Source organism: Rhea pennata, chromosome 3 (genome assembly GCF_028389875.1).
Source record: "Rhea pennata isolate bPtePen1 chromosome 3, bPtePen1.pri, whole genome shotgun sequence".
NCBI lineage: Eukaryota > Metazoa > Chordata > Aves > Rheiformes > Rheidae > Rhea > Rhea pennata.
Window position 1 is genome coordinate 32,471,829 of NC_084665.1, and position 25,908 is coordinate 32,497,736.

Genomic DNA, 25,908 nt, shown 5'->3' on the forward strand with positions numbered 1-25,908 from the left:
GCTTTTATGAATTGTAGATTCAATTCTGATTGCCATCAAAAGTATATGAAGATTGCTCAAGATTAAGAGCCTTAAATTAAGTTCAACGTGTTAATCAATTTTTTCTTACAGTTAGGAGAAAAATGTTAACACATTAAAAATTCTACTAATATCTTAGAATTCAATTAAAATTATCTTCATTAAACAGCTATGAAATCTGTGGAGGAAAGGAGTTATTCAGATGCACAGCATAGTATGAAAATTATTGTTAATATGTTACATAATGTTAACATTCTAGAGAAAACAAGTTTGCAAGCCATGTGAACATGAAAAGGCAAGTGCAGAAGTGAAAACACCTTAGCTGCAAAGAGGAGATAACAAGCTCTGATAACATCAGAAGGGACTGCAGGAGAAAGACCGAGGACCTTATCAAAAAGGTTACATTTACATAGTGAATATTATTCCATGACATAATTACCAAAGGAGAGCTGTTCAGTTGAAAAAAAAAATTTTGACTAAGTTAATTTTAGAATAGGCTGGTTAGTTTCTTATTGTTCATCAATGGGCAAATGACTCTTCAAGTCGCTTTCTAGTGAAGAGGACAGGAAGTTTGCGCTGTGCTTAAGCGATGACAGATGTTTACGAACAATGCAAGAAAGAAAGAAAACTAAGAAGTTTTTAATCCTTACAGGTTTCCCAATAGATCACTAATAATAGGCCCCCTCTTCACATGAGAAATATGGCACTGCATCATACTTAGCAATCTTCTTCCTATGAACGGCATTTCTGCAAGATCCCCAAACTTCTCACTGAGTAATTGCTATCTCATCTGCTATTTGTTATTCATTTCAGCTTTTCAGAGGATTAAAAAGGTGCTCCTGTTCACTTAAGAACTGCAAAAACAGGTGCTCCTATGAATACCTCTCAGGAAGTTGTAATATTGTGAAATAATAAAACAGAAAAAGGGGGAAGTAGGAGAACGTATAAACTAAAGATTGTGACAAGATTATGACAACAATTTTAGACTTGTCAGATGAAGAAAAACTTTTTCTATAAATAAGTCTAACAAGATAGCCATTTGGCAGTGCCATCACAAAAGACAAAGAATATCCAATATTCAGTAACATGCCTCAGGTAGAAAGATGAAAAAAGCAGAGGTACGAGGCTTCCCAAAGGAGTTTGCAAGCTTAACAGAAAAGTGACCAGAGGAAGCAAGAAAAATAAGATACTCACCTTACTCACCTTATAAAAATCATAAAAAATTATAAAAATTGTTAGTTATGCTGAAAATCATTATTAAAAATAATTAAGACTAAGAGCTATCAAGAGAATAAATCTAAACACAGAAACAGCGTAACTGCCACTTCATGTGTCAAGCACTAAATTCACTCCATGGCCACTGCTTCATGGTCCTCCACCACGACACCTGTACCTCAGAGGAAACAGCACAGAATGACAGACAGTCTCTGAATTACTTTGGGTACTCACACACCCGATGCAATTGCTCAGCTGCACTAAGCACATGCTCTACACCACGAGAAGCCCAATTAAAAGACATCGTCCAGCCATATGTTTTTGCCAGTGACTTCTATACACCTTTGCAGACAGTCTAAAATCAGTTACTTTTCCCACTTGCTGTACAAAGTCACATATGCAAATACTTCAATGTGTCAATTGCTTTTTTAATCAACTTTCAATAAAAGCTCTAAGTTTTGAGAAAAAAAATGGAAACGAAATGATGACCTGCTCTGTCAGTCATGCAGCAGGAATTACAGTACAACTCTACTGGAAAGGTATACCTGTCTGAAACAACCACTAAACTCTGTACCATAACCACTGGATGCTGGCACTGGATACCAATTAGAATAAATACACCCAAACCTTGTTGACACTTGATACTGTTGACCCAGAAAACAGGGCTGCAGGTCTGCTAAAGCAGCAGAAAAGAGCCCAAAGATAGAGAAGAGAAAAGAAGGAAAAAACTCTGGGTATCACAAATATCTTGATATGGCTTCAGTTGCTACTAGTAACTTCTCAGAGAGAGGTAGTATTTTAAGTATGTAACTGATGTCAGCTTCTTCAAACAAAGCATTACCTATTGAGGCCCATTTTGAGCGGGCAAAATTGTTTGGTATCAGGTTCTGGTGATTTTTCTTCCACATTAATATAAATGTGCAAAAAAATTTTTTTCCTAATTAAGTTAATTTTTGATCTTTTCAAAGTGCGTTTCTTGGTCTTCATGGCAGCGTTATGCGGTATGAGTACATAGCTTTTCTTGACTGATTAGTGCCATCAACAAACACACAACCGGGTTTACCCTTCCTCATGGGAAAGCAAAACTGACACCACTACCCAAAATCACGTTGCTTTTTCTGCAACCAAATGCTTTTTAAAGACATAATTGATGTTTAATACTTCTTGCTGAAATAAGCAGCTCTTTTAAAATATTTGGATATTAAACAGAACTTTTTTAAAGAAACTCAGAATAGTTATTTTAAATATCATCTTAATTAAAATACTATAAAAATAAAACCACATTTATTAGATGAATCCTTAAATGATGGTAAAGACAACATGCTTACACTCACGTGACAGCGAGATAACTGTTTTCTTTAATCTGCATTGTTAGCAAATTCCTATTGCAGCAAAATCCAAATGTCTTTGCATAGTATAAGGTTCTCAATCAGCGAAGTACTCACATGCAAGGCAGAAGGATCTGGCAAAAATTCAGCATCTTCTCCAAAGATAAAATCCGGTGGCAGGTCAGGATAGTGAGCATTGAAAATTATATCCCCTGAAAAGTAGTAAATAAAAACATTGTTCGAACCTCTGTGCGCATGCTTATAAATACATAAATATTTTATGTAAGACTACATATAAATAAATATATATATATATATATGTGCTTGTGTATGTTTCTCTGTATACAAACACATGCACATACACATATAAAAATCTTGTTATCTGTACTAAATGTATTTTATGTACGTATCTATACAATTTTAACAAAAATTCACATGCAAGACAATTACCAGGTATTTTAGGGGATGAAGTTAACTTCTTGAGGTATTGCTTCTTCCTCCTTCACAAGCACTGAAAACATGAAATATATTATTGCTTCAGATCTCAACTGGTAATTCAAACACTATTGAGGGTTGCCTCAAAACACCAAGTCAGAAAAGTGATCTCATTTTAAAAAAGCACCTTCTTTAGAGTGCTGTGCTTTGCACATTAAGTAAAACTCACATACAAACTATGATCAAAACTAGGATTTTCAAAATATTGGAGCCTTAAAAACTAGTAGCACTTCCTCCTCTCCTCTGCACCCTCCAGCACTTAGAAGGAAGAAAAAGCAGTTCAAAAGGAATCATTCCTATTATCCAAATTCTGACCAAGAATATTCTGCATTTAAACTGAAAAAATAAAATCAAGCAAAAATATAAAACTTAGCCTGACACTGAGTTCTCATCTTGCCAGTGTCACAAAATATACTATTACTTAGTGAGGTGATAGATCAAAAAAATATAGGTTGTATTATTTTTCTAGTAAACATACTTCAGAATTAACGTATGTCAAGAGGAGGTGAGAATAAGAGCTTAAAAAAAACTTATGAACGGAACAAGGACGGCCATTCAAGAAAAACTGTATTTGGTATTACTTCTCTACCTCTGAATTGCTCTTTCCTTTTTATGAAGATTCTAACATACTCTAGGTGACCCTGCTGAGCAGGGAGGCTGGACTAGATGATCTCCAGAGGTCCCTTCCAACCTTACTGATTCTATGATTCTATGATAGAAAGTGTAACTCTAACCTTTTTCGTAAAGTAGATGTTAGGTAGTAGACAAGAGAAGTCAGTATCTACTATGTATTATCACTTGTTTAAAATCTCCACATAAAAGTAAACCCAGTATGGTAAGCCTTATAAAAAAATTATGTTCAGAGAAAGTAAAGTCATTTTTCATTTTGTTTTCTTTTTAAAAATGATGAATGCAGAACTGGAGAAAAGTATAAGATTAACAAATCTTACACAGCTGCATGTTCTCTTCAGTGATGCCACCATCTCAAGATATTTAACATGATAATTTTAATTACTATTATTCTGTATACCTCAGCTCTGCTTGACAGCAAGGATGCTATAAAGATTAATTTGCAGAGGGTGGGGACTCAGGACCAAGAAGCCAAGGGCTTTGGGGTAGGCATGCTTCACCATACATGCCAAAATCATGAACTCACTGATCACGCGACCTAGTAGAGCAATGTGGCTTTCTCCTGTCTGCACATCTACATCCCTCCACAAATATCAGGAGCATGCCTAAGCACGGGGTGTGGGAAACGGTGGAGGTCTCCCATTTGAAATACCCAACACAGCTGACAAAAACTCAATCTTATTTTTGTTTAAAATAAGCACAAACTGGCATCACTCTTACAGAAAACTACTTGACATTATAACATGAAATGCACATATATTAAATATGAAAAAGAATACTAGAGTGCCTAAACTGTAATACAGCAGCAAAGAATCCAGAAAAGCTACTGTATGCTAGACTCGGTATTTACCATGCCACCGTAATTCAATCCTTTTCTTCATATTCACTACAATTACAAAGTCACATACCACTCCTTGCAGCATCTCTATTACTTTCCACTTACAAAACAGACAATTCTTGGGGCTGCTGAAGGAGACAGAACCCTAATATATCCTCTTGACTGGCTTTGCTTCATGGGTTAAGAGGTAAGTTGTAAATAACTCTGGAAACAGCACAAAGAAAAGGCTAGGGCCTGTGGCTTAGGTAGCTGGGAAGAAAGGACATCTGTGCTTTTGCCATGAAGTTCTTACGTTATGCTAAATAACTCACTCAACCCATACTTTCCATATCAAATTGCTAATTGCATGCACTTCATTCTCCCGATGCCTGCTTTAAGAGAGCTGATGAAACAGAGTACACACAAGTACAACTCTGCTCATTAGGAGCTGCACCCCAACTACAAGAATATTACCAAAGGCTTCTTAGAATAAAAAAAAGCAAGACCAAAAGGATCAGTCACAAAATAAGTGCATATTCTTACATAATACCTTCGTATTTGATTTGTGAAAAGAATACTTATAATACAATTTTACATCATGAGGGGTTTGCAAGACGCACATGCCCACAGCAATAGGCAAACCTTAAGAAAGTTGTGACAGCAGGTGGAGCAGAAAGGTTCAAGCCAGTACCACTCTTCCTTTTGACTGCTTTCACTTCTACAGCAACCACAGGTGAATAGAATTTATATCCCCCAGAAAATGAAAACATACAGTGTTTAAGTATGAACATAAATTAATAATGGAACCCTAAAAAAAATCCAGACACAACAAAACAAAAACCCGTTGTTCTTATTTTCTAAAGAAACCAAAGACACAGCATTTAATAAATCATTAATACCCTCCTTCCTACAACACCATAGGCATTTCATCCGAACGTAAAACTTAAATGACTCTGCTGCAATTATGCACACACATAGACTGGTTGACAAAAAAAATAAAATTCCAGAACAACGTGGTGGTTCCACTTCAATTGAAGCACTTCAGGACAAAGCAGTGCTTCATCTCTATCATAGGTGAAAAATTGTGCATTTCTGGCAAGCTTAGAAAGTTTTCAGTCTCTGAATTAAATACATCATCCTACTATTAAAGATGATAAGGTTTTGACCTTAAAACAGTTTTTCCTCTTCTAGTTAAAAAGAAAAAAAAAACAAGATCACCTCAGTCAAATTTTCTGGTACATCTCACATCTAAAGATATTCAGCTAGCTGTTGCTAAAAGGAGGAAAAAAGTCCCTTTTTCAATAACACACATTTACCTATGTTTAAGGTCTGTGCATCTTTTCTGCTTCATCCTCTCCCCTTCCATATAGTTTCTCTAATGTCTTGTCTAATTTCTGACACTAGGACACAAATAGTGACACCTTTGGCTCTAGAAAGCTTAGATATCAACAAACCAACAAATGAGCATGAACAGTTTTTTTCAGAAGTTATTTATTATCAACAAAACAGTCATAAGTCAGACTAAAAAATGAAGGGAAACAATTCAGTATTTCAGTTTTGCTCAAGCTCTTGTTAAATACTGAAAACTCAGAGACATTTAAACTGCAATTAACAGCTCGCATGGCTAGGCTATTGAGTATAAAACAGAAAAGATTCCATAGTCAAATAAAAGGTATTTAAGCAAACACAATGGCACACTCCATAGCAAATCCAGCTTTACTTTGCATAAATATTAACACTAGTGTCCACAATGACTTTACTAAACCTAAGGTGTTAAATACTTCAAATCACCAACTCTGTATTTCTTCTTGACCTAGAAGAATTATTCAATTTTTAATGACTATTTTTTTTTTAATATTTGCATTACATTATTTGTGACTTACCGTCTTCAGATATACTTGTGCTTGGCAAGAACAAAATTTTCTACCAATAAAGCTATTTGTAAAATTACTGTGTTCAGAGTTTGAGAATGGTTACCATTTCATTTTGAAAGCAAAAATATTTAAAAACTTTAACATTGCATTCCTCCTCATTTCACCAAAATAAAACAAATACCCTCTCATTACATCTCCAACACTTGAATGTGTACTTCTGCATAACTTTCAACACTTTATTCACTATTATTCCCTTGGCAGAAGGCAAGATGTGCAGCACTGCAAAGCCAATGACCACCACTCCAATTTAAGAAACACAGGCAAAACCTTCACACTCAGACCATGCTTATCTCATTTTTATAGCTATACTGGCCCATAATTACTTCAATGGAATTACATTTCCAATTAGATGCTACTACAGAATTTAAAACTATTTCAATTAAGTTAAAGGAATGAAGCTAAACATAAGTTGAGAAGATGTATAAAAATGTATAAAACATCCCTTTTCTTCTAATTATCCAAGATTACATTCTCTTTGTTTTCTCTCCTCAGGCAAACAGCATTAAATTGTGAAATATTTTATTCTACAAGATTTTCAATGGAAAAGTTAATATACTTCCAATATGTTCCGAAATAGGAATATCAATACTTAAATCTACCATTTCTTTGAAAACACACACATACTCTTCTTTTTTCTAGTCTATTTAATCACAACTCATAAGTAAGTCTAACACAGGGTAAGAGTCGACTATAAGCAAGATAAGTGCAATTCTGAAACTAAGAAGTTTCTTATGTGCTTATTGTTGCCTTCCACTGGTCTATTTTAGATAGTTTTACTTTCTTGATAACTTCACTTGGGGTTTTGTTTTCTTTCTTTTTTTAAAAAAAAAAACCTTAATGTAATTTTAGTAGTGTTGAAAGATGTCATATTTAGCGTGCCATAGAATAAACACCTCTGTTTATCTAAAGAACAGATAAAATTAGGAAGTAACACACCAGTTGAGTTCCTAAAAATCCAAAACTCTACTATTGGAAAGATATCCCTACCTTTAGCTTTTTCTGGCTTAAGGAATTTCTACCATGGAAAATTAATGTGCGTGTCCACTGTAACTTAGAATAAGACCAATTTGAATGCAATTAATTACTTGAAGGGTATCGATACATTTGACTTTTAACCACCTTCCCCCCCGGTAAAACGAAATCCCCCCCAAACCAAAAAAAGAAAAAAAAAAAAAAAAAAAAAACCTAAACCACTTGATTATGGTATGCATTCATAAATAGCGGGCAGTAGCGTTGAAGGCAAATGACCAATACTTTATGCAGAATTTGTTTTGGGGGGAAAAAAGCAACAGCCCTTGTTGAATGTTAAAAAGAACAGACAGTGGGTACATTACACTATTAATGTATTCAGAATGGCAGTCCATCTCCTCTTCTAGACACACAAATTTTAGACAAAAAGGCTGATCAGTCCCAAGTCAATAAATTCTTACCTGAAACAGTCCTGATGGTCTTTACAGGCAGAACCTGAATCGTTTTTCTAAACCTCCATTCACCATGGTTTATAACCAAGATACCAACTCATCACAGTCAGCACTCTGAAAGGATTTAAATTATGTGGTCTGCTGACTTGTCACTGGATTCCACCTCAAAGATTTCTGCTCTACAGGCTTTAAGTCAAGTGTAATAGTAGGATACTTGTGGAATCCCTTATGAGTCAGTTTAGTAGAAACCGGAATAGTTCTCAGAATGGCAAAACACACACAGTCTTAGCAAACACAGAACTGCTACTGGAAGGAGATGCAAGACTAGTCCCATTTTTGCTCTGGTGTTGCTTCTATCAAGCTATTCTACCCTCAATTACAACAAGATAACTATGCCTCAGAGGCTCCTCTTAAATGATCTGCTGAAGCAGGAGTTCTGCCCCATATGGGAGAACAGCCATCCTCAAAGGGTATCCAGGGATCCTGCAGGACCAACTGCTCACCTAACAATAAACAATAATGCTCTTTACGGTAAATCAAGTATAGCTTAACATTTTCCACAGGCTGCTTAGTGAAAGTCAGAAATATTCCTGAAGCTGTGATGATTTAAGCCTAGTTTTTGACTTCATGTTAATCATGGGAACCAGAAAAAGTATGGCACAAAACTCAGTATTAGAGACTCAAAGACGATATCTTTTAATAAAGAGACAGTTTGAGAAAAGGTATTTGATAGAATACCTTTCGTACCTCTGATGCTCCAGTGTAAAACCGTAGCTACCCCACTACATACAAAGCTGAAAGGGAACCAGTTTTTATGACCTTGGTTCAGTTGTTTAACTATAGTGCTACCTAAGATGCTTTAGGGCATCTGAGACATCTATGGCAGATATGACACAAGGATTTTCTGAGATCTGTGCCCTTTGAGTCAGCAGCTGAAAAGGCCAGACAAGATAGCCCAGGGTACCTCAAACAGCATCAGACACCTATGGTTAGGCAACTGAATTGAGTTCCACTTATCCAATAGCCACTGCAAGAAAAAAAAAGAAAAAAAAAAGACAGAATTTACAGGGTGGTTGTTTCATTGCTCTTGGGTGGGATAGACAAGAGCTGTCTTTTTTTTTTTTTTTTTTTTTTCCCCAGCAACTAATATGGATACAGGAGGAGAAGAGATGTAAGACTAAGTACAGTATGACAGAAATGATGCTCTGTGGGAGACTAGGAACTGAACATGTAAAAATTGAATAAAAGTAAGTCCAAAAGGGTTTTAACCGAGGCTCTCCTGAGCTGGATCCCAAGCTGCACAAGGAGGCATTGGGACAATTTTAGTTTTTTTGCACTTACTTAGTTGGGCAAGCACTTCTAAAAAGTATTAGCACTAAAAGAGAAGAGGACAAAGAAAAGAACAGCAGGTAATATAAATGGAGGTAAGATTTTCATAAAGACGAAAGACAGGCAACACCGCAGAAGTTTTAACAGAGAGAGACACTGGGTAGGTGAGAAAAAGTAAGGAGAAAATGAAGCCCAAACACATGCAAGCAAAATGGACTGTAGATGATCACTAATAGCTGGAGCTCAAACAGGGGTAGAAGGGAGAAAGGAACAGAGTATGAAGGCCAGGGCATGATGATGATAATGTGGAGGCTTAACTAACACCTCTTGAACCCTAGCCTCCATAAATCTATGATTGTATGGATATAGCTTTAAGGCCATTTCTCTGGATGCAGAAATTAACAGATTTTTTTTCCCAGACTTTAATAGTATATTACTTGCTCAAGAAAGGTCCAAAACACAAGCAAAAGGGACAAAAACAAACAAAAAAAACAAAAAAGCTAGAAGTGAGAGGAAAAGTAAGGGAAGGGAAAAACCAAAACATTTAGAAGGGAAGAATAATGTAAACTTCTGTTCTAAGAGCAAATAAACACAATAAAATATTAGACTTCTTGTAGAAGTTTTCCGTTAGTGCCATTTATTAAATAATGAACATGTTCCCCCCAAAAAAGAGGATTAATTCCTCCAGTCCCTTAAAGTAGGAAACATATTGCCAGCAATAATCTTTGGTACTTTGCATGATCTGCCCCAAGAGAGACAGAGAGAGAACATGTCACATTTACCACACACAAGCTCAGTGTCATCGCTGAAGTAAAATCTCAATTACAGCACCCAAAAAGTCCTTACTACAAGAACCTCAACAAAACTGCAGCCTGTGCAACCTATCATTGCACAGAAGACTGACATGTGCACTGTAGCACCCACTTAGGCAAATCTTAAATCATACAATAATTTGCAAAATCATTGTTTCATTTACAGGTAAACATTTATGTTTACTAGCACAATAAACAGTGATTAGCAAATAAACTAGAAAAGCAGCTTTTAAAGGGACAACAAGAAGGTCACGTGCCCCTGTGTATTTTTCCATTTTGTTTCCAGTTACTTGCTTAAAGTGGAAAACCACAGGAAGATTAGATGAACTTATCAAAATAGTTCCATCAAAGGCAGAAAAACAGATGAAATGCTGTACAGAATATTATGGGGAATATTATTAAACTAGCTAGTGGGGCGGTGAAACAGTGATTTCCTGCTCTAAGGCTCATAACTAAAATGAGTAAGAACCCAGGAAGCAGAAATCAGAAGCAAAAAAAAGAAAAGCTAAGCTTCAAATGACACCAAAGAAACATTCTTCAGGATAAAAGAAACCGAAGTGGTGACAGTAGAACCCAGAGCTGTAATCCACTCACATAAAAAACAGCGAAAATCAGACAGAAGATGAAAACACTATAGTTCAAGAGGCCACGGAGAAGAACAGTAGCATCACAAGGGCAACACATTGTTTAATCACCGTTAAATTCCAGATGACAGCACTCAAGGACAGAGAGAGAGGGAGAGAGAGAGGGAGGCATCAGTGCCCGGAAAAAAAAAAAAAAAAAAAAAAAAAAAAAAGTGGAGGAGGGGGAAAATCAGGCTCCCTTAGCCACAAGAAGCAGAGGAAACTTGAATGGAAAATGAAAATCAGAAACAAGACACAGATTCCAGAGTAAATCAGAAACAAGACAAGGATTCCAGGGTTCACTGGAGCAGAAGTGCAATGTTCAAGGAACTGATTCTTAATGGCATATTTTAATTATATCATTCCAAAAAAACACTATTAGTGCTTACAACTTTCTTTGTACAGAGAACTTATGCTTTGACATTTACCTTGATGTTTTAGCAAGGAAGGCCAGTAATACCTATAAGAATTACAAGACACTTTCCCTCAAAAAGCAGGTGAATACTTCTCCAGAAAAGATACTGACCTGCACTCAATAGATACAGTTGTTCAGTTAGCAAAGGACATACTTATTTACCATCTCGAGTAAGCTTTGTATTTGTAACATGCATTCAACCTCTTATTAGACCTTATACTCTTAACAGAATGTCATGAGCACTCAGTCTTCCTGAAGTTTAAACTCCTTTTAATGTTATACAAAACAATCAGTATGATAAACCAATTTATCTCCAGCATTGACAAAATACTTTCTCCAACATAAAAACGTTGAGCTCTCCAAGGTCTCATCTTGACTGGAGCTGAGTAACTGTTCAATATACCATTCCAGCACCTCAGAACCAATGCAAAAGGTGAACACGACATCTGAAAAAACTGATTAAATTTCTAATTGGATCTCAAGAAAATGTATTATCGTTACAAACAAGTCATTCTTAACACACAGATGTTCCATGTTCCAGAAGTTAACAAAATAATTATTTTACATTACAGGCAGCCAGCTACTGCACTGCCTACATGTACATTTTCCCCTTTTTCAAAAAGGCAGCAGTGAACCTCCAGATCTTTTGGAAAACAGGACTGTGACTATGCAGTTATACTTCCCTAAAGTAATACCAACAGTTTTCAGCACACTGGGATTAGTATTAGGGTATTTGTACAGTGGCAGCAGTTATGATTGATGATATACAAAGATCTCATCTGTTGCAAAGAGGATGTAACACAAACCACAAAGGAACACACATTTCAACCTATATTTGGCTTCATGTAGTGAAGTCTATATACTGGAGATCCTGAACATTTTCAGCCACTCTTTTTGTTTTGGCAGATTTCGCAACCTTCCTTTGTAGAAATATTCTGCCCTTGAAAGATAACATATCTAGCAACAGCTTACAACGGAGTATCTATGGATCTTTGGTTGCATACCACAGCAGTCTTTCCCTACTGTCATTACACAACACAACTAAAATTTTCATTTAATCTGCTGGCATCACTATTTATTTCACATGCTGTAAGACGGAATGATCTATAGCATTTTCAAACATGTAAAGCTGAAATATAGAGAAGAATTATTACTTGAATTCACTGCTAATACTAGGTATCTCTGGAACAGAACTTTTTTTTTTTTTTTTTTTTTTTTACTTCACTGTTCAGTTGGTCATAACAATAAAATATGCAGCATGATTAAACTAGGTGATTTTGTTCTTTGGGAAGGTGGAGAAGAGTGCTAGCATGCTTTGTCTTCTATTTGCTTGTGTGATATTCTAATCATTGGAATTGGAAAAAAGAATTATAAAAACTTGATTTCTTGATATTGAAGTCTAATATGTACTCCACGAACAGATTTCTAGACACTGCAACTAGACTATTGTCATTTAACAGTCTATAGCCAGTATGCTCATGTCCGCACACATGGCCATTTTAATTTACTAATTTTCTTTTATGAATCCAAGAACAAGTCTAGCCTCTACTTTAAAACAGAAAAAGATTTAAAGCTCTCAAAATACAAGAACAAGGCCCGTTATGGTGATAAATGGGAGCACTACTATAATCCCATAGAGGATACGATAGCATTCTCTATATCAATGTGATCAAATGAAGCTACTTCATTGCATTGCAACTGTGGCCAGGAAACAAGTCTGAAGTATCATCTGCTGTACAGAATCACAGACTGGTTGAGGTTGGAAGGGACCTCTGGAGATCATCTAGTCCAACCCCCCTGCTAAAGCAGGGTCACCTGGAGCATGTTAGGCAGAACTGTGCCCAGGCAGGTTTTGAATATTTCTAGAGAAGGAGGCTCCATAACCTCTCTTGGCAACCTGTTCCAGTGCTCTGTCACTCTCACAGTAAAGAGTTTTTCCTCATATTCATAGAATCATAGAATGGTAAGGTTGGAAGGGACCTCTGGAGATCATCTAGTTCAACCCTCAGTGTAGCCCATACGGGATTTGAACCCATGACCTTGGCATTAGCAGCACCATGCTCTAACCAACTGAGCTAAACCTGGGCAGAACTTCTTGTGGTTCAGTTTGTGTTTGTTGCGTCTTGTCCTGTCTCTTGGCACCACTGAAAAGAGTTTGGCCCTATCCTTTTGATACCCCTCCCTTAAGGTATTTGTAGACACCGATAAGATCCCCTCTCAGCCTTCTGTAAATTGGGATATACATCAACACTTCAAAACAGGTTGAGTCTGCCACTATATCACTTTTTTTCTCACTTAAATAGAACAAAAATTCTACCCGTCAGAGTAGCTGTCTTTGTATAATACAGCCATTACTTACTGAACATTCTAAGTAAATTCATAGCCACATCTTCCCGCCTTATAATTTTTGTAATTACTAGGTCCTAATATTCCATTTTTATCTTTTGGAAAAGAACTACTAGTAAATATCTGAAGACATGTTTTGGTACTTTTAGGACAGATGAAATACTCATAGGAGTCTGCCACTGGAGCCTAGGTGATCTATCACATGAACACATGAATAAAGTTTCCAGATCAACTTCCAGGAAAGACAGCTTTTCTTAGAAGTGGCAAATGGCAGCTTTAAAATATTTTTGATGATACGGAAGTTTGACTGTGTTGGTTTCCATTCATAAAGGAGAAAGGTTTCCAGTAGACCATGTAATATAAAGAAAAACTACTACAGAAGGAATACAACAACATTATTAATACTTAAAACGTATCAGAGAGCAATAACATATGTGTGACACAGTTTTGATGGATACTATTAAAGCAATAAAAAAGTTTTTTAAAATGTTGAACATTTCTGTACATGCTAAGAACTTGCAACTTCACACAGTGTGTTTTCATGGAATCACAAAATCACTGAGGTTGGAAGGCACCTCTGGAGATCATCTAGTCCAACTCCCCTGTACAAAGCACAGTCAACTAGAGCAGGCTGCCCAGGACTGTGTCCAGATGGCTTTTGAATATCTCCAAAAATGGAGACTCTGCAACCTCTCTGCGCAAACTGTTCCAGTGTTCAATCACTCTTAGGGTAAGAAAGCTTTTTCTTATGCTTAAGTAGAATATCCTGTATTTCAATTTGTGACCATTTCATCTCATCCTGTTGGTAGATACCACTAAGAAGAGTCTAGCTTTATCTTCTTTATTCCATCCCACCACATATTTATACAGATTGATAAAATTCCTCTGAGCCTCCTTTTCTCCAGAGTGAACAGTCCCAGCTCTTAGTCTCTCCTCATATGAGATGATTAAGTCCCTTGACCAACTTCAAGGCACTTTGCTGGACTCATTCCAGTATGTCCATGTCTTTCCTGTACTGAAGAGCTCACAATTGGAAACAATAGTCCAGATGTGGTCTCACCTGTGCCGCTCTAAATCTAAAATTGCTAAGTTATAAATTTTACTTCTTTTATTTGAAATTCTTCACCTCCTCTCATATTTCAGTTGCTAGAGGTAAACCCAAAAGTTGACAACCCATTTATTAATTAATTAGTGATTGATTATAAGAACTAATATGCTCCACTAACTCTTCATCACAAAAATCCATACTATCCCCAAATCACATTCTTTTGTAGAAAAATTTGCAAGAGCAAGTAAAATTCTAAATATATGTCTATGACCAGGATAGATTACCTATTATTGTTCTAAGTGGAAATCAACAGAATCTTACTATTTTTCAGATGTAGATAAGCAACAACTCATGTTTAGAATAATTTTTTATCTCCTAAAAACATACAAAAGCAAATTTTATTCTAATCCTTTGAACCAAAACACAGACTAATTGAAGAGTGCACGAACAAGTATCTCTAGATCCTCCTAGAGTAAGGAAGATTTATAGTACTAAATCAGAAAATCAAACTCACACTTCTCTAATGTGGTAAATTGTACCAGTTAAAGTTCAGAGATACATAATAAATTGATAGACTGACTTCTTTTGTCAGAGCTTAATAAAGAATCCTCATTGAGGGAGGAAGAAAGAAAGAAATAAAAAGAGTATATAAATCATGAGTGAAGCTAAAGAAAAAAAGGACATCAGATTGTCTTGGTCATAATATTTTATTTAAAAAATTGGGAGGGACTGGAGAAGGAAATTGTGATATGTGACCTTTAGAAATCATGTTTTCAAATTCTTCACTATACTTAGGAAGGTTGTAAACTTATCTTAAAAAAAAAGAAATTAGATATTCTCACAGGCTGCATGTTCTTGGAGCTGAAGATTTTTTAAAAAACAGGTATCTCAAAACTCTTAAATATATAGATATACTGGAAACTCGATAGAGAACATGGCTGCTGAAATAAGGGCCAAGATGTAATAACAACAGTTCTTAACTTACATTTGAGTGTTTCTCCAGCATAAGGTATATGCAGCTTAAATCGATCACAGCTAGGTCCAGGGGTCAAGGATGTACATCTGAAAAAGAAGGTAAGAGATTTACTAAGTGGTTACAGATGGCAGCATATACTAACATTATTCTATAACATACAAATGACTGACACAGTAAAGATTTTGTGAATACTAAAAATATTCATCTTTGTAATTCTGGGAAAGAAAAAAAGGTGGGAAGATTGCTGAAGGCCCATTCTCCACTAAACAGCATTTCTCACTACAGCAGGAGAAACTTCAGGATCTGTGCCAAGAATCGTTTTTCCTACTTTAACACAAGGAATATACAGACAAAATAATGTCCTGTTTTTAGGATGTTATCAGAATAACACCCATTAATCAGCCAAAGCCATCAAATTACAGACTTTGTATATAATTTTGATGTTCCAATGTATAGAGATGGAGGGGGAACTTACTGGTGTCTACAACTGTATACAATACTTACGTATTCCATAGCAAGATGGTTGCGCACTCCCTACCCCTGCCATTTTACCTGCTTTAACATTTAATTTTCCTCTTGTGGAAAGTCTCACAGTAAACCTCCAGGTGAGGAAGTTTTAGAATCTAGTGTTCTAGGCTATGACAACTCAGCGTATAAGTTTATGATCGGTGAATATTTCACATCTCCTGCTTGTCTGAAACACTGAGACTTGACTAAAATTGCAGCAATGAGTGACCATTTTGCAAGAATGTAACAAGAGTCACTGAAAAGCGTCTAGGCCAGAGAAGAACAACTTTTTCTCACAAGTCACATACAAAATCTTTGTATAACAAAGAAGCAAAAATCTCAGATGCAAAAAGAGAAACAGCAGCAAGAATGGTTCAGCAGAAGGAACAGCAACAGTCTCTGGAGCTCTCACCACTGCAGGGTGGTGGGCATATAACAGGTCTCAGTAGCATCACCTTGGAAGCCCTTAGTCGTTCACTCTTTTCTTATTATCAACAACTCTTCTTGCTAGTCTAACACAGAGTTCTTTATAGCCCCAACACAAGAGCTAACCTGTTACAAGCCACATAAAGCTCAAAGCTAAAGATCTGCCAACCCTAGACAAGCCAACACTGAAAAAAAATAGACACAGGCAAAATAATTTACCTAAACTCATATATCAGATCAGGGTTGTACTACAAAACACTGACCTTATAATAAAACAAGATATGTTTACTGGGCTATACACATGGCCAAAAGAAAAAAAAAAGAGCTGAATAAGCCAAAAAGCATAAAAAATCTGATCTTACCTTATCAGATACAACAGAGTAACTCTTGCAACAGTATCTGTCTTACTGCAGAAGTCAATAAGCAAATAGAGTACTGTTAGTTCCGATTAACATGCGGAAAGTGCTTCAAAGAGCCATTTCTCTCAGACTCTGTCTCTATAGTCTCTTCGTTCTTTACATTTTCAAGTTAAAGAAATTGTTCACAGTGGCTTCAGATGTTTTTTTCAGCAAGCTACATTTACTATTTAATTGTATTTGTGCCCACACTAGTCTCATCAAAAAGAGGCAGCCACAGAACTATAAACCAATTAACTCAAGTTTCAATAAAAATACTACTCCCTACCTCCCAAAAAAAAGACTACTTACATGAACCTACACTCTAACATAGAAACAATTATCAGCCTACACTGATTCAATAAGAATATACTGTGCTGAATGAGTATCATCCTAGAAATTATGTAACTGGTCTTGCAAATAAAAAGGAAGATCTGTATCTATCTTCTCTTTAGAAAGGTTTTTGCCATACCTCGTGAGAACATCATGCAAAACAATCTAGAGAAACATAATGTTGACACAACTACTATCAGATGTGCGCAGAGCTGTCTGCCAGTTTCTAAAAGATTAGTTCACATCTTGTTTCATCCACGAAGAATGCATTGATTGGGTTTTCTTCTGGCAAAGTACTACATTCACATTAAAGGGCTTTGACGATGGAAGGCAGACAACGTTTATTAAATCTGCAGGTGATGCCAATGTGAAAGGGAACGCAGCAGACTGGATGACGGGACCAGAGTTGAAAGTTATTTTGACAATACAATGTTCCATGCTACTACTTTTTGAGTTGCACCTAAGTAGAGCCTAGCGAGAGCAGTGAGTATCACTGCCCTCGCTGGAAGCGAAATCAGATTGTTTGAATTTTTTTGAGAATATGCCAAATTGAAGCCCCAGCACAACACGAATAGTATGTTATTTTTTATATATGTTTATTAGTAGGTGAGCATAGCAAAACAGGAAGGAGTGCCTACTGTTCGAGTGTTTTAATGGCTGTGAATAAATTTAACAACTATAGGTATGACATTATTATCATCTACTTTCAAGTAATTTCTAAGGTTCACATCGTATATGAAGCCAATACTAGGCAGCATACTAAGGAAAAAACAAAACAAAACTACTACCAACAAAAATCTTTTGCAGGTTCCAAAATATCTCTGCAATACTAGTTAATATTTAATGGAAGTTTCTTCCCAAGTCTCACAGGTCACAGTTTCAGGCACATTTTTCAAACACCGTCAAAATAACATTGTTATTAGCTTTTCAACGGACAAAAAATTTGGATCCTACAAATACCCTTCAATCTTTTCTTTTAGCACAACAGGCCATTTGGAAATGCTTAGGGGAAAGTATAATATTCTTTAACATTAAAATAAAAGCCTGATTTAATAGTAAGTGTCCCTAAAAGCAAAACTAAGTACTTTTCTTAGATTATTATACTCCACTAGAGATGTTTTAAATTTTACTGCTCTAGAAGTGATGGAAAGTGACAGCATTCACAGTCATTTTTTGCCAAATTACACTCTTTGACTAGGCTGCGCAAGAGACTTCAAAAACTGCAGTAGGCTGAGCAACCAAGCAAAAATCTTACATACGTCCACTTGAAAGAAGCCAGTTTCTTTTTCATACAAATAGGGAAAGAAGAAAACTCCCAAAGCAAATCAAAATTTTGATACAACATCTAGCATCCTGTGTGTGACCTTATTTCCCCAGAAAGTCACATAAAATGGCCTGGCTATGGACAACAGTTTTTGCCCACTTGAATCTCCTCAACACAAGGAACCTCACAGAATTAGAAAGTTGTCTGACCTAGAAGCTTGGCCTCTATCCCCTCTAATTTTTTTTTTTTTTTTTTTTTTTTTTTTTTTTTACATTTGTAGATCTTCTTGGCAAAAATGGTCCACATAAAATCATGCTGAAGAATTACTTATGAAAAGGTGTTTTAGGGATTATTTGCTGTCTTGTCTTCATAAAAAATTAATACCACATACAACTGTTCACTTATCTGTCAGAAAATTAAATTTCAGAGGCTGACTTTACCTTATGGTGAACAGATGTGCTATCTCCCTATTTATTTATAGAGATTATTATTCTGGAGCACATACTTCAAGTAATCAGCACTTTACATATGAAAGCCATGGCAGCAAAAGCTAATGTTCTGATGCTCACAGCAGCAGTATCAACGAGTTTTCACGAGATGGTTAATATCATTCCTCAAGATCTCCCACAATGATTTCCCTACTAAAATATCAAAGAATCATTAACTTCACAAGTTGAAGGGACAAAGAAATATCCTTGAATATATCACTGAAATCATGCTGCCCTGTTCAAAGGGAAAAAAAAGAAAAAAAAAGCGCTGACCTACAGGATGGAATCAAATATTCAATAAGCCACAGCTGAATACACTCCTTGCATAGTTGAATACACTCAGATCTTACCTAAATTCCTTGAACAAATTCAGCATACTAAACTTGACTTGACATATATTTCAGACTTATAAAACACATATATTCCAAGTAGAAGACAAATAGAACGTCTTTGTTGAGTGTTTGATACAACTTGTGCTTTGGATTGTCTGTAACCCTTGAGAAAAAGTGTTTCTTCTTTCTTCCAGAGGCAGCAGACTCAAAACTCCACCATCATCTTCTGTTATTTGTACACTTTGGTATAAGAGAAAACCTGGATGTGAAGATCAACCAGAATCACTTTTTGATTTTTATGCCTTTAGACTCTTTTTCCCCCCCATCTTTATTGATGAAAATCTGCTCCAGTGTTCCCTGAAGACACAATATTTCATTACATTTAATTAAGTATTCATTGCAGAATTCAGAATTGCATTGCAGAACACTGGATAACTCATCTACAAAGGCATTATGAATAGTCAAAGTATATGGAGGGAGGAGAAGAATGAAAGAAGGGTCAGCAGGTGATTTTTTTTTTTTTTAAGGAAGCATTGATGAAAAAAAAAATCACATTTTAGAAGGTTGAAACTGATGGCGAAAATTTGTACCACATTGGAACTCCCTGTCATGCTGCACAAAGCTTTACAAGCTGTCAGAGTCCTGCAAATACATAACGAAAACTGCTGAAAAACAGATCTAACCAAAATTCTGTCAACTGGGCAAAATCTGAAATGAGAGAAATAGTCTAGTCAACAAATTTTCATCTTAAATTCCCCTTTTTTATATCTACATAAATATATAGTGATATGTAGACTATATAGATATATGAAACAAAGGGACTTGCATTTAAATTATAAAGCCATACTGCACTGCTTCTGGGAAATATGAAAATCCGCATACATTTAAAGTGATTGCTGCTCTTATGTACACCTTTTCAACAGTTAATTAAACCCACTGGTCTCATAAAACTCATTTGTACCCAAGCGACTGCTTTTGGTTCTGCAATACAGATGTTCTTACTGACTTTGAATTCTGTTAGCATAGATGATACTCCATAACTGCAACAGCATTTAAATCCATAGTTGTCATTTGGTAAACTCCAAGTTGCCTCCAGATGTCAAACATATCCCAAAGAACTTTCACCTTCTCTAAGTGCTGATTTTCCTACAAATAAATATTACACTTACTTGTATGAATTGCATTATGCACCAAAGATTTGATAGAACACACAACCTAGGAAAACCAACCTTCACTTTCCTTCTGCAGAAGGAAGATCTGTGGGCAGATCTCCATTTTTTAAAGAGTGAAATTCAAGTAACTATTTTAAATGAATTCAATTGCCTGCAAATTGCTTTCACTAGCAACACTACACAAAATCATCTAATGATCACTGTCATTAACAAACAAAGTAGAGCAGCTTTATCTTAATAGTAAATGTAGATTTACTTAACATTTGTAAGAGTTCGCCGAAACTGATGTCCCAGGTAGGGAAGGTCCTGGACCTGTTCTAGGACTGGGACTTAACATCAAACCTATTCCGCGTCTGCTGCAATTTCCAGTGGGAGAAGCCCTGCAACCTCCTGAAGTACAGCTGCTTCTGCTGGATGCAGACATTCAGTCTAGCTTCTACTGGGGAAACTGTAGAGGTGGAAAAGAGGAAGCGCACCTATACGTATTTTGAAGCAATCTCAGAGAATTTCTATATTAAGTGTCAGCATGTACAAAACCATGATTTTGATTCTTTTAATATCACAGATTCCCTGTTTGTTTTGCCTAGGAAAGCTTTCTTTAGAACGGTGCTTCAGTCATGACAGTAATGCAGGTTGGAAAGCACCATCACAAAAAGAATAAGACAGCTGCTAACCAGAACCACGTTTTTAAAACGCTTGCAAGTGTATTTAAAAGAAAAGCTCTAAAGAGCAGACTGCTTCAGAAGTTTACATTGGTAAAATCCCTACAGTTTAGGCTGGAAGCTAATTTCGCTTTGGTTTCGAGAAGCCAATTACGATACAAATTAACAAAAATAAGTGACAAAAGAAAGCTGTCAATAAATAGTCAGTTTTAGAAATATTTATTATAAGCAAAGTCACTGATTTTTTAAGCAAGATTTTTATACTCTGGCAATTCCCTTTTACTCCTCTTAAAAACTACATGAGCACATATACCCCCCAAAAGAATATGACAGAAACAATAAAGGCGAAATTTAATGAAGGAGTGACTGAAAAACTTAAAGCAAATTGCAATGAAATAACACTCATAATACACACTCTGGTAGATTAAAGTTCATTTGGTAAATAAACTGATGAGTTACCAGTATACTGTTAACAGATACATATACTACCTTTCTGTCAAAAATTCAGGCAAAGAAAATGCACAACTTCAGGTACAAGACCAGCTTTATCCCAAATCCTTGGAATGCACAGGCAAAACTTTACAGGAGCATATAAGAGAGTTGAAGACGTGCCCTTCGGATTTACCTTCTCTCCTTTGCCTCCTGTCAAATTCAAACTCCTGTTTGGTATTTTCACAATTGCCATTTTATTATGTATTACCTTGTAACAAGGTAGAACCTCATAATCAGTCATGCACTCCTTCTGCCCTTCACTAATGTGAATTTAATTTCTGAAGAAACAAAAATCAGATAAGGAATGTTTTTACTTTTACATCATTCTAAAAGAGAGCCTTTTTTTTTTCCAAATAAGAAATTGCAGTCTACCACCTGCAGTTTCTGATCCTTTAGGTGCTCACAGTAAGAGTATAATCATCCAGAAAGTTTCAAAAGCTAAGCTACCATAAGCAAGATTTTAAAGTCAATTAGCATTGCTCTCAATACCACCTTCAGTAGCCATAACGATCTTCAACTTCTTTAAGTAATTTTTCAATAAACTAAACAGTTATGTGATGTGAAATGCAGTGAATAGGTGATAGGAAAAACACAAGGACTAAGAGTGTTATACAGTTTCCCATTCAACAAACTAACTAAACACATTATTAAAAAGGAGTCCAGTGACTGTATACCCTCTCTTTTCACATTTCCTTTAAAACGTTTTTCCTAATTTCATATTTTTAGAACTTTGTGGCCAGGTACCTCTAAATATTTGATTTGCTAATATTAAACTCTTAGAAGCAAGAAATATATAGTAATACACCAAACAGCAATTTAGTAATTCAGTTCTTTGTATATGAAAATTAGAGTAAGCAAGGATCACTCCTGAAAAGACATTTTGAAACTCGTAACTCTCTAGCTTTCAACAGCACATACATTCAATGGAATTATTTCAGAGGGCATCTAAAAGAGGTAATATTAATATAAAACACTACAGAACTGTAAAAATCTAAAAGTCTATGAGAAGAAGATATTCTAATAAAAATATATGTAGTTCTCTATTTTTTAACATTATTTACAACCCACTACAGTATTAAAGATGCATAATAGACTGAAAAGACAGGAAAATCCTCATCATATATAAAAACCACAAATTAGGAGCACTTCCCATTCCCAAAGGGCAGTCAGTTGTACTGTGGGAAGAAGAGACAAGAGTCAAAACCTCTTTGGCACCTTTCACTGCAAGTTAGCAACTCACTGAATTTCAGGAAGTTCTAATGCTGAACACAGCTCACACTTCCAGGCTGTCTTCAGACCAGCCATTCCCCTCTGTTGAGTTTTAAAATGTTTCTTTACAACTCAGTGTCATTTATAGTCACTTGCCCAGTAGCTGTATCATTTACCTTAAATTATAGGTCAGCATGTGCTTATCCTAACTGCATTAAAAAAAAGAAAATGATTTCATTTGATAAGATGTGGTGACATGAATTAATAGCTTGCTCCTGCCAAAGAGGAAAATGTAACTTCCTCTCCACGTTGCGTGCTATGACTTTTACCTACCTACTACCATAGCCTCGGTGAACTGCTTCAGCTCCTTAACATGGCAGAAAAATAACCCCAGTTCCCTCGGAAGCTGGATTCTTTTTATCACATCAGTGAATTAAGATGATTTACAGAAGGGTTTGATGAGCGCTACAAACTCAAAACAGACAGGGTGAGACCACAATGCCACGAGCAGTGCAGCAGGAGAAGCAAGAGAGACCTGCCCTTATCGCAAAGGCAACAGTTCATTCTGCAGCCGCCCACGAGAACGAGTAGAATCTCCTGCAGGAAACACAAGGATGGGACTACTCAAGTGTAGAGTCACCTCTGGATCGCAGTGGAAAATGGGAGCCCAGTTTATGCAAAGTTCCTATAATCTTTCCTCCTAGATCCATCCCAAATCCCTTGACCTGTCTTTATACCACTTCAAACACTTCATCTAAACCTTCCACTTCTCATCTCTCTCACTCATCTAATAAAACCAAATTTTGCCTCTGCCCCTGTGAAACACTCGAGCAAGAACATGGTTGACTTGGTTATGTAACAGTTTGAATCATCAATAGCCAAATGGAAGATACTAAACCACTGGAAATCTTCAGCGAAGTGATTCCTTTTAAGCATTTTCATTGGTTGTAAATGGTTTGCCACTGACCTGCGAAGTCCTGACTTTTATAGCGTTTTCAATTAGGTTTTATGACTAAGATTCATAGTAATCTGAAAAACAGGACAGACAGCAGTCTACAAAAAGTTCTTAACATAAAAGCTTTGTTATTACAGAATATAACATATTCTATTTTCCTGCCCCAAAGAAAATAATCAATGGCAGATGTGCACAACAAACTGTAAAGCAATTTTTATTCGGGAGATTAAAACAAAAATTATAGAAGATGAAAAGGTAGGAAAGAGATATGTGAAATTACACCCATTATGAAAGGCTACAGGAAACCAAAATTATAAATATGAATGATCTGAGTGAGTTTTTCAGTTGAACAAAAATTGACCAGAGTAAAGCAACAGGTATTCTGTCAGGTTTTAGCTTTAAAAATATTTTAGTGACACATGGGAATCAAGTATATTTTCCTAAAAATAGTAATTTTAGACACAGGGTTTTTTTTTTGTTTGTTTGTTTGTTTGTTTGCATTTTCACCATAATGGAATTTTGCAGTTTCTTTTAATTAATTCTATTTCATTGTGATTCTTTTAATCTTAGAATAATTGAAAAATGTCCAAACCTAATAGTCTTGATTTTGTTCATTCAATTATTTACTGCAGAGTACAAATTAAAAAAAAAAAAAAAAAAAAAAAAAGACCTAAACTCCTGACTGGCTTGCGTCAGACACATCATTTATCTTCTCTAAGGCAGGACGAAAGAAACATGCTCCCTTTTATCTGCTACTTTTTCTTTACTATGGATTATTTAGGATGTTTACTTTTACCTCAAAAACGGAATTCAGTGTCTTCAATAAAAAATATTTATTTCAGGAGCAAAAGAAACTATTCTAAGTCTAGCTGTATTTTTTTCACGTGTATTTTGCCAGTTAGACAATTGTTGCCTCAAGGCATACCTCACTGTGCAATGCACTGCCAAGTAAGTTGCCCAAGCTAAATATCTCAAGAAACAGAGTAAAATAGCTCAGGCATACCACTGCATAGATGTGGCTATTCTATTTCCAGTAGAACTTGAGCTATTATACTTACACTGTATAATTCCGTGCTGGACAGAGATACTGAGCTGTCAGAGAAGTTCATTTCACCATCAGTCAGAGAAAGAACAGCATAGCTGATGGTTCAAGAAAATCCAGGACATTGATAAGAGAGTATTTAAAAAGGCAGCAGTACAGAGACTTCAACCTACATGTCAGCCAAAGAGACTGCAGTGACAACGAAACTTCCCTTTGAAAATTCCTGTACAAATCTGCAAACGACCAACACATTGTAAGAAAAGGCTTGTACAGATACTGATTTTCCACAGTTAGAGAATGGCTGTGTAATTAGAAAATAGCATACAGATTCTGTTTTCAAAAATAAATGACTCGCTTCCTTTATTATCGCTAATTCACAAAAATAGACTACAGAACTACTCCCATTGATTTCTGCTGGCTGTAATGTAAATGTGGCAGAATGAGATCTTCAACAGTATTGTATGCCAGTCTGTCAGGATCAAGTCTCTGATGACCTCCTATGCTTTTAAAATTCCTAAACTCATCAACAAATGATTGCAGCAAGCAGGCTAAAACCTAGAAGTCATGATCTTTTGTTTCAGTTTCATTACAAATGTACACTGGCTTTGTAATGTTATGCCATGTACATGTGGGAGAGAAAGCCAGACATACATGAATCGTAACTGGGAATGTAAAGCTGGAAGAATTTACCTACCAGCTGTCCAGTAATATATTCTTCTCTACTAGCAAAACAAAAGAATTTTAAAAGCCAGCTGTTGTTCTTAGTTTCTGGTCAAATATATCATGCATCCAAGATCCACGTTAAGCTAGAATCTGCCCAGTTTAGTTTTTTAAAAAAGGCTGCATCTGTATGGTGTGAAGGCTTGAGAGAAGGGGAAGTTTTGGAACAGACTCCCAATTATTAGATTTTTGATGTTCTCCTCATAGCTACTTTTACAACAAAAAAGGAAGTCTCATTATGAGTTTTTTGGTTTTTGTTTTTTTTCCCTGCCGCAGTGATGCATAATGCTGGGAATTAAGCAAGATATTTATCATAACAGCAGAAAGCCCTGGACAGAAATCTGTAACATATTAACGTAAGTTGTGGCTTTCAAGAAGTGTGCAATGAGTTAACAAGGTACAGATAGCCAAAATATACATTTAAATAACTTGCTACAGTATTTCTTTCCAACTATATTTGGCAGGTAAATTAATATCACATCATGTCAAGCTCTCTTTACACAA

At 35.9% G+C, this 25,908-nt stretch overlaps 1 protein-coding gene across 1 annotated transcript in view; it reads right to left on the bottom strand.

The window, feature by feature from the left end:
- The window catches only part of BABAM2 (BRISC and BRCA1 A complex member 2), a 177,047-nt gene that overhangs the window by 141,069 nt on the left and 10,070 nt on the right, over positions 1-25,908 (bottom strand). Inside the window, exons 3-4 of the mRNA XM_062571946.1 lie at positions 15,417-15,493; positions 2,679-2,773 (exon numbers count right to left, since the gene is read on the bottom strand). Coding sequence (XP_062427930.1) covers positions 2,679-2,773; positions 15,417-15,493 — 172 coding nt within the window. The remainder of the gene's footprint in view (positions 1-2,678; positions 2,774-15,416; positions 15,494-25,908) is intronic.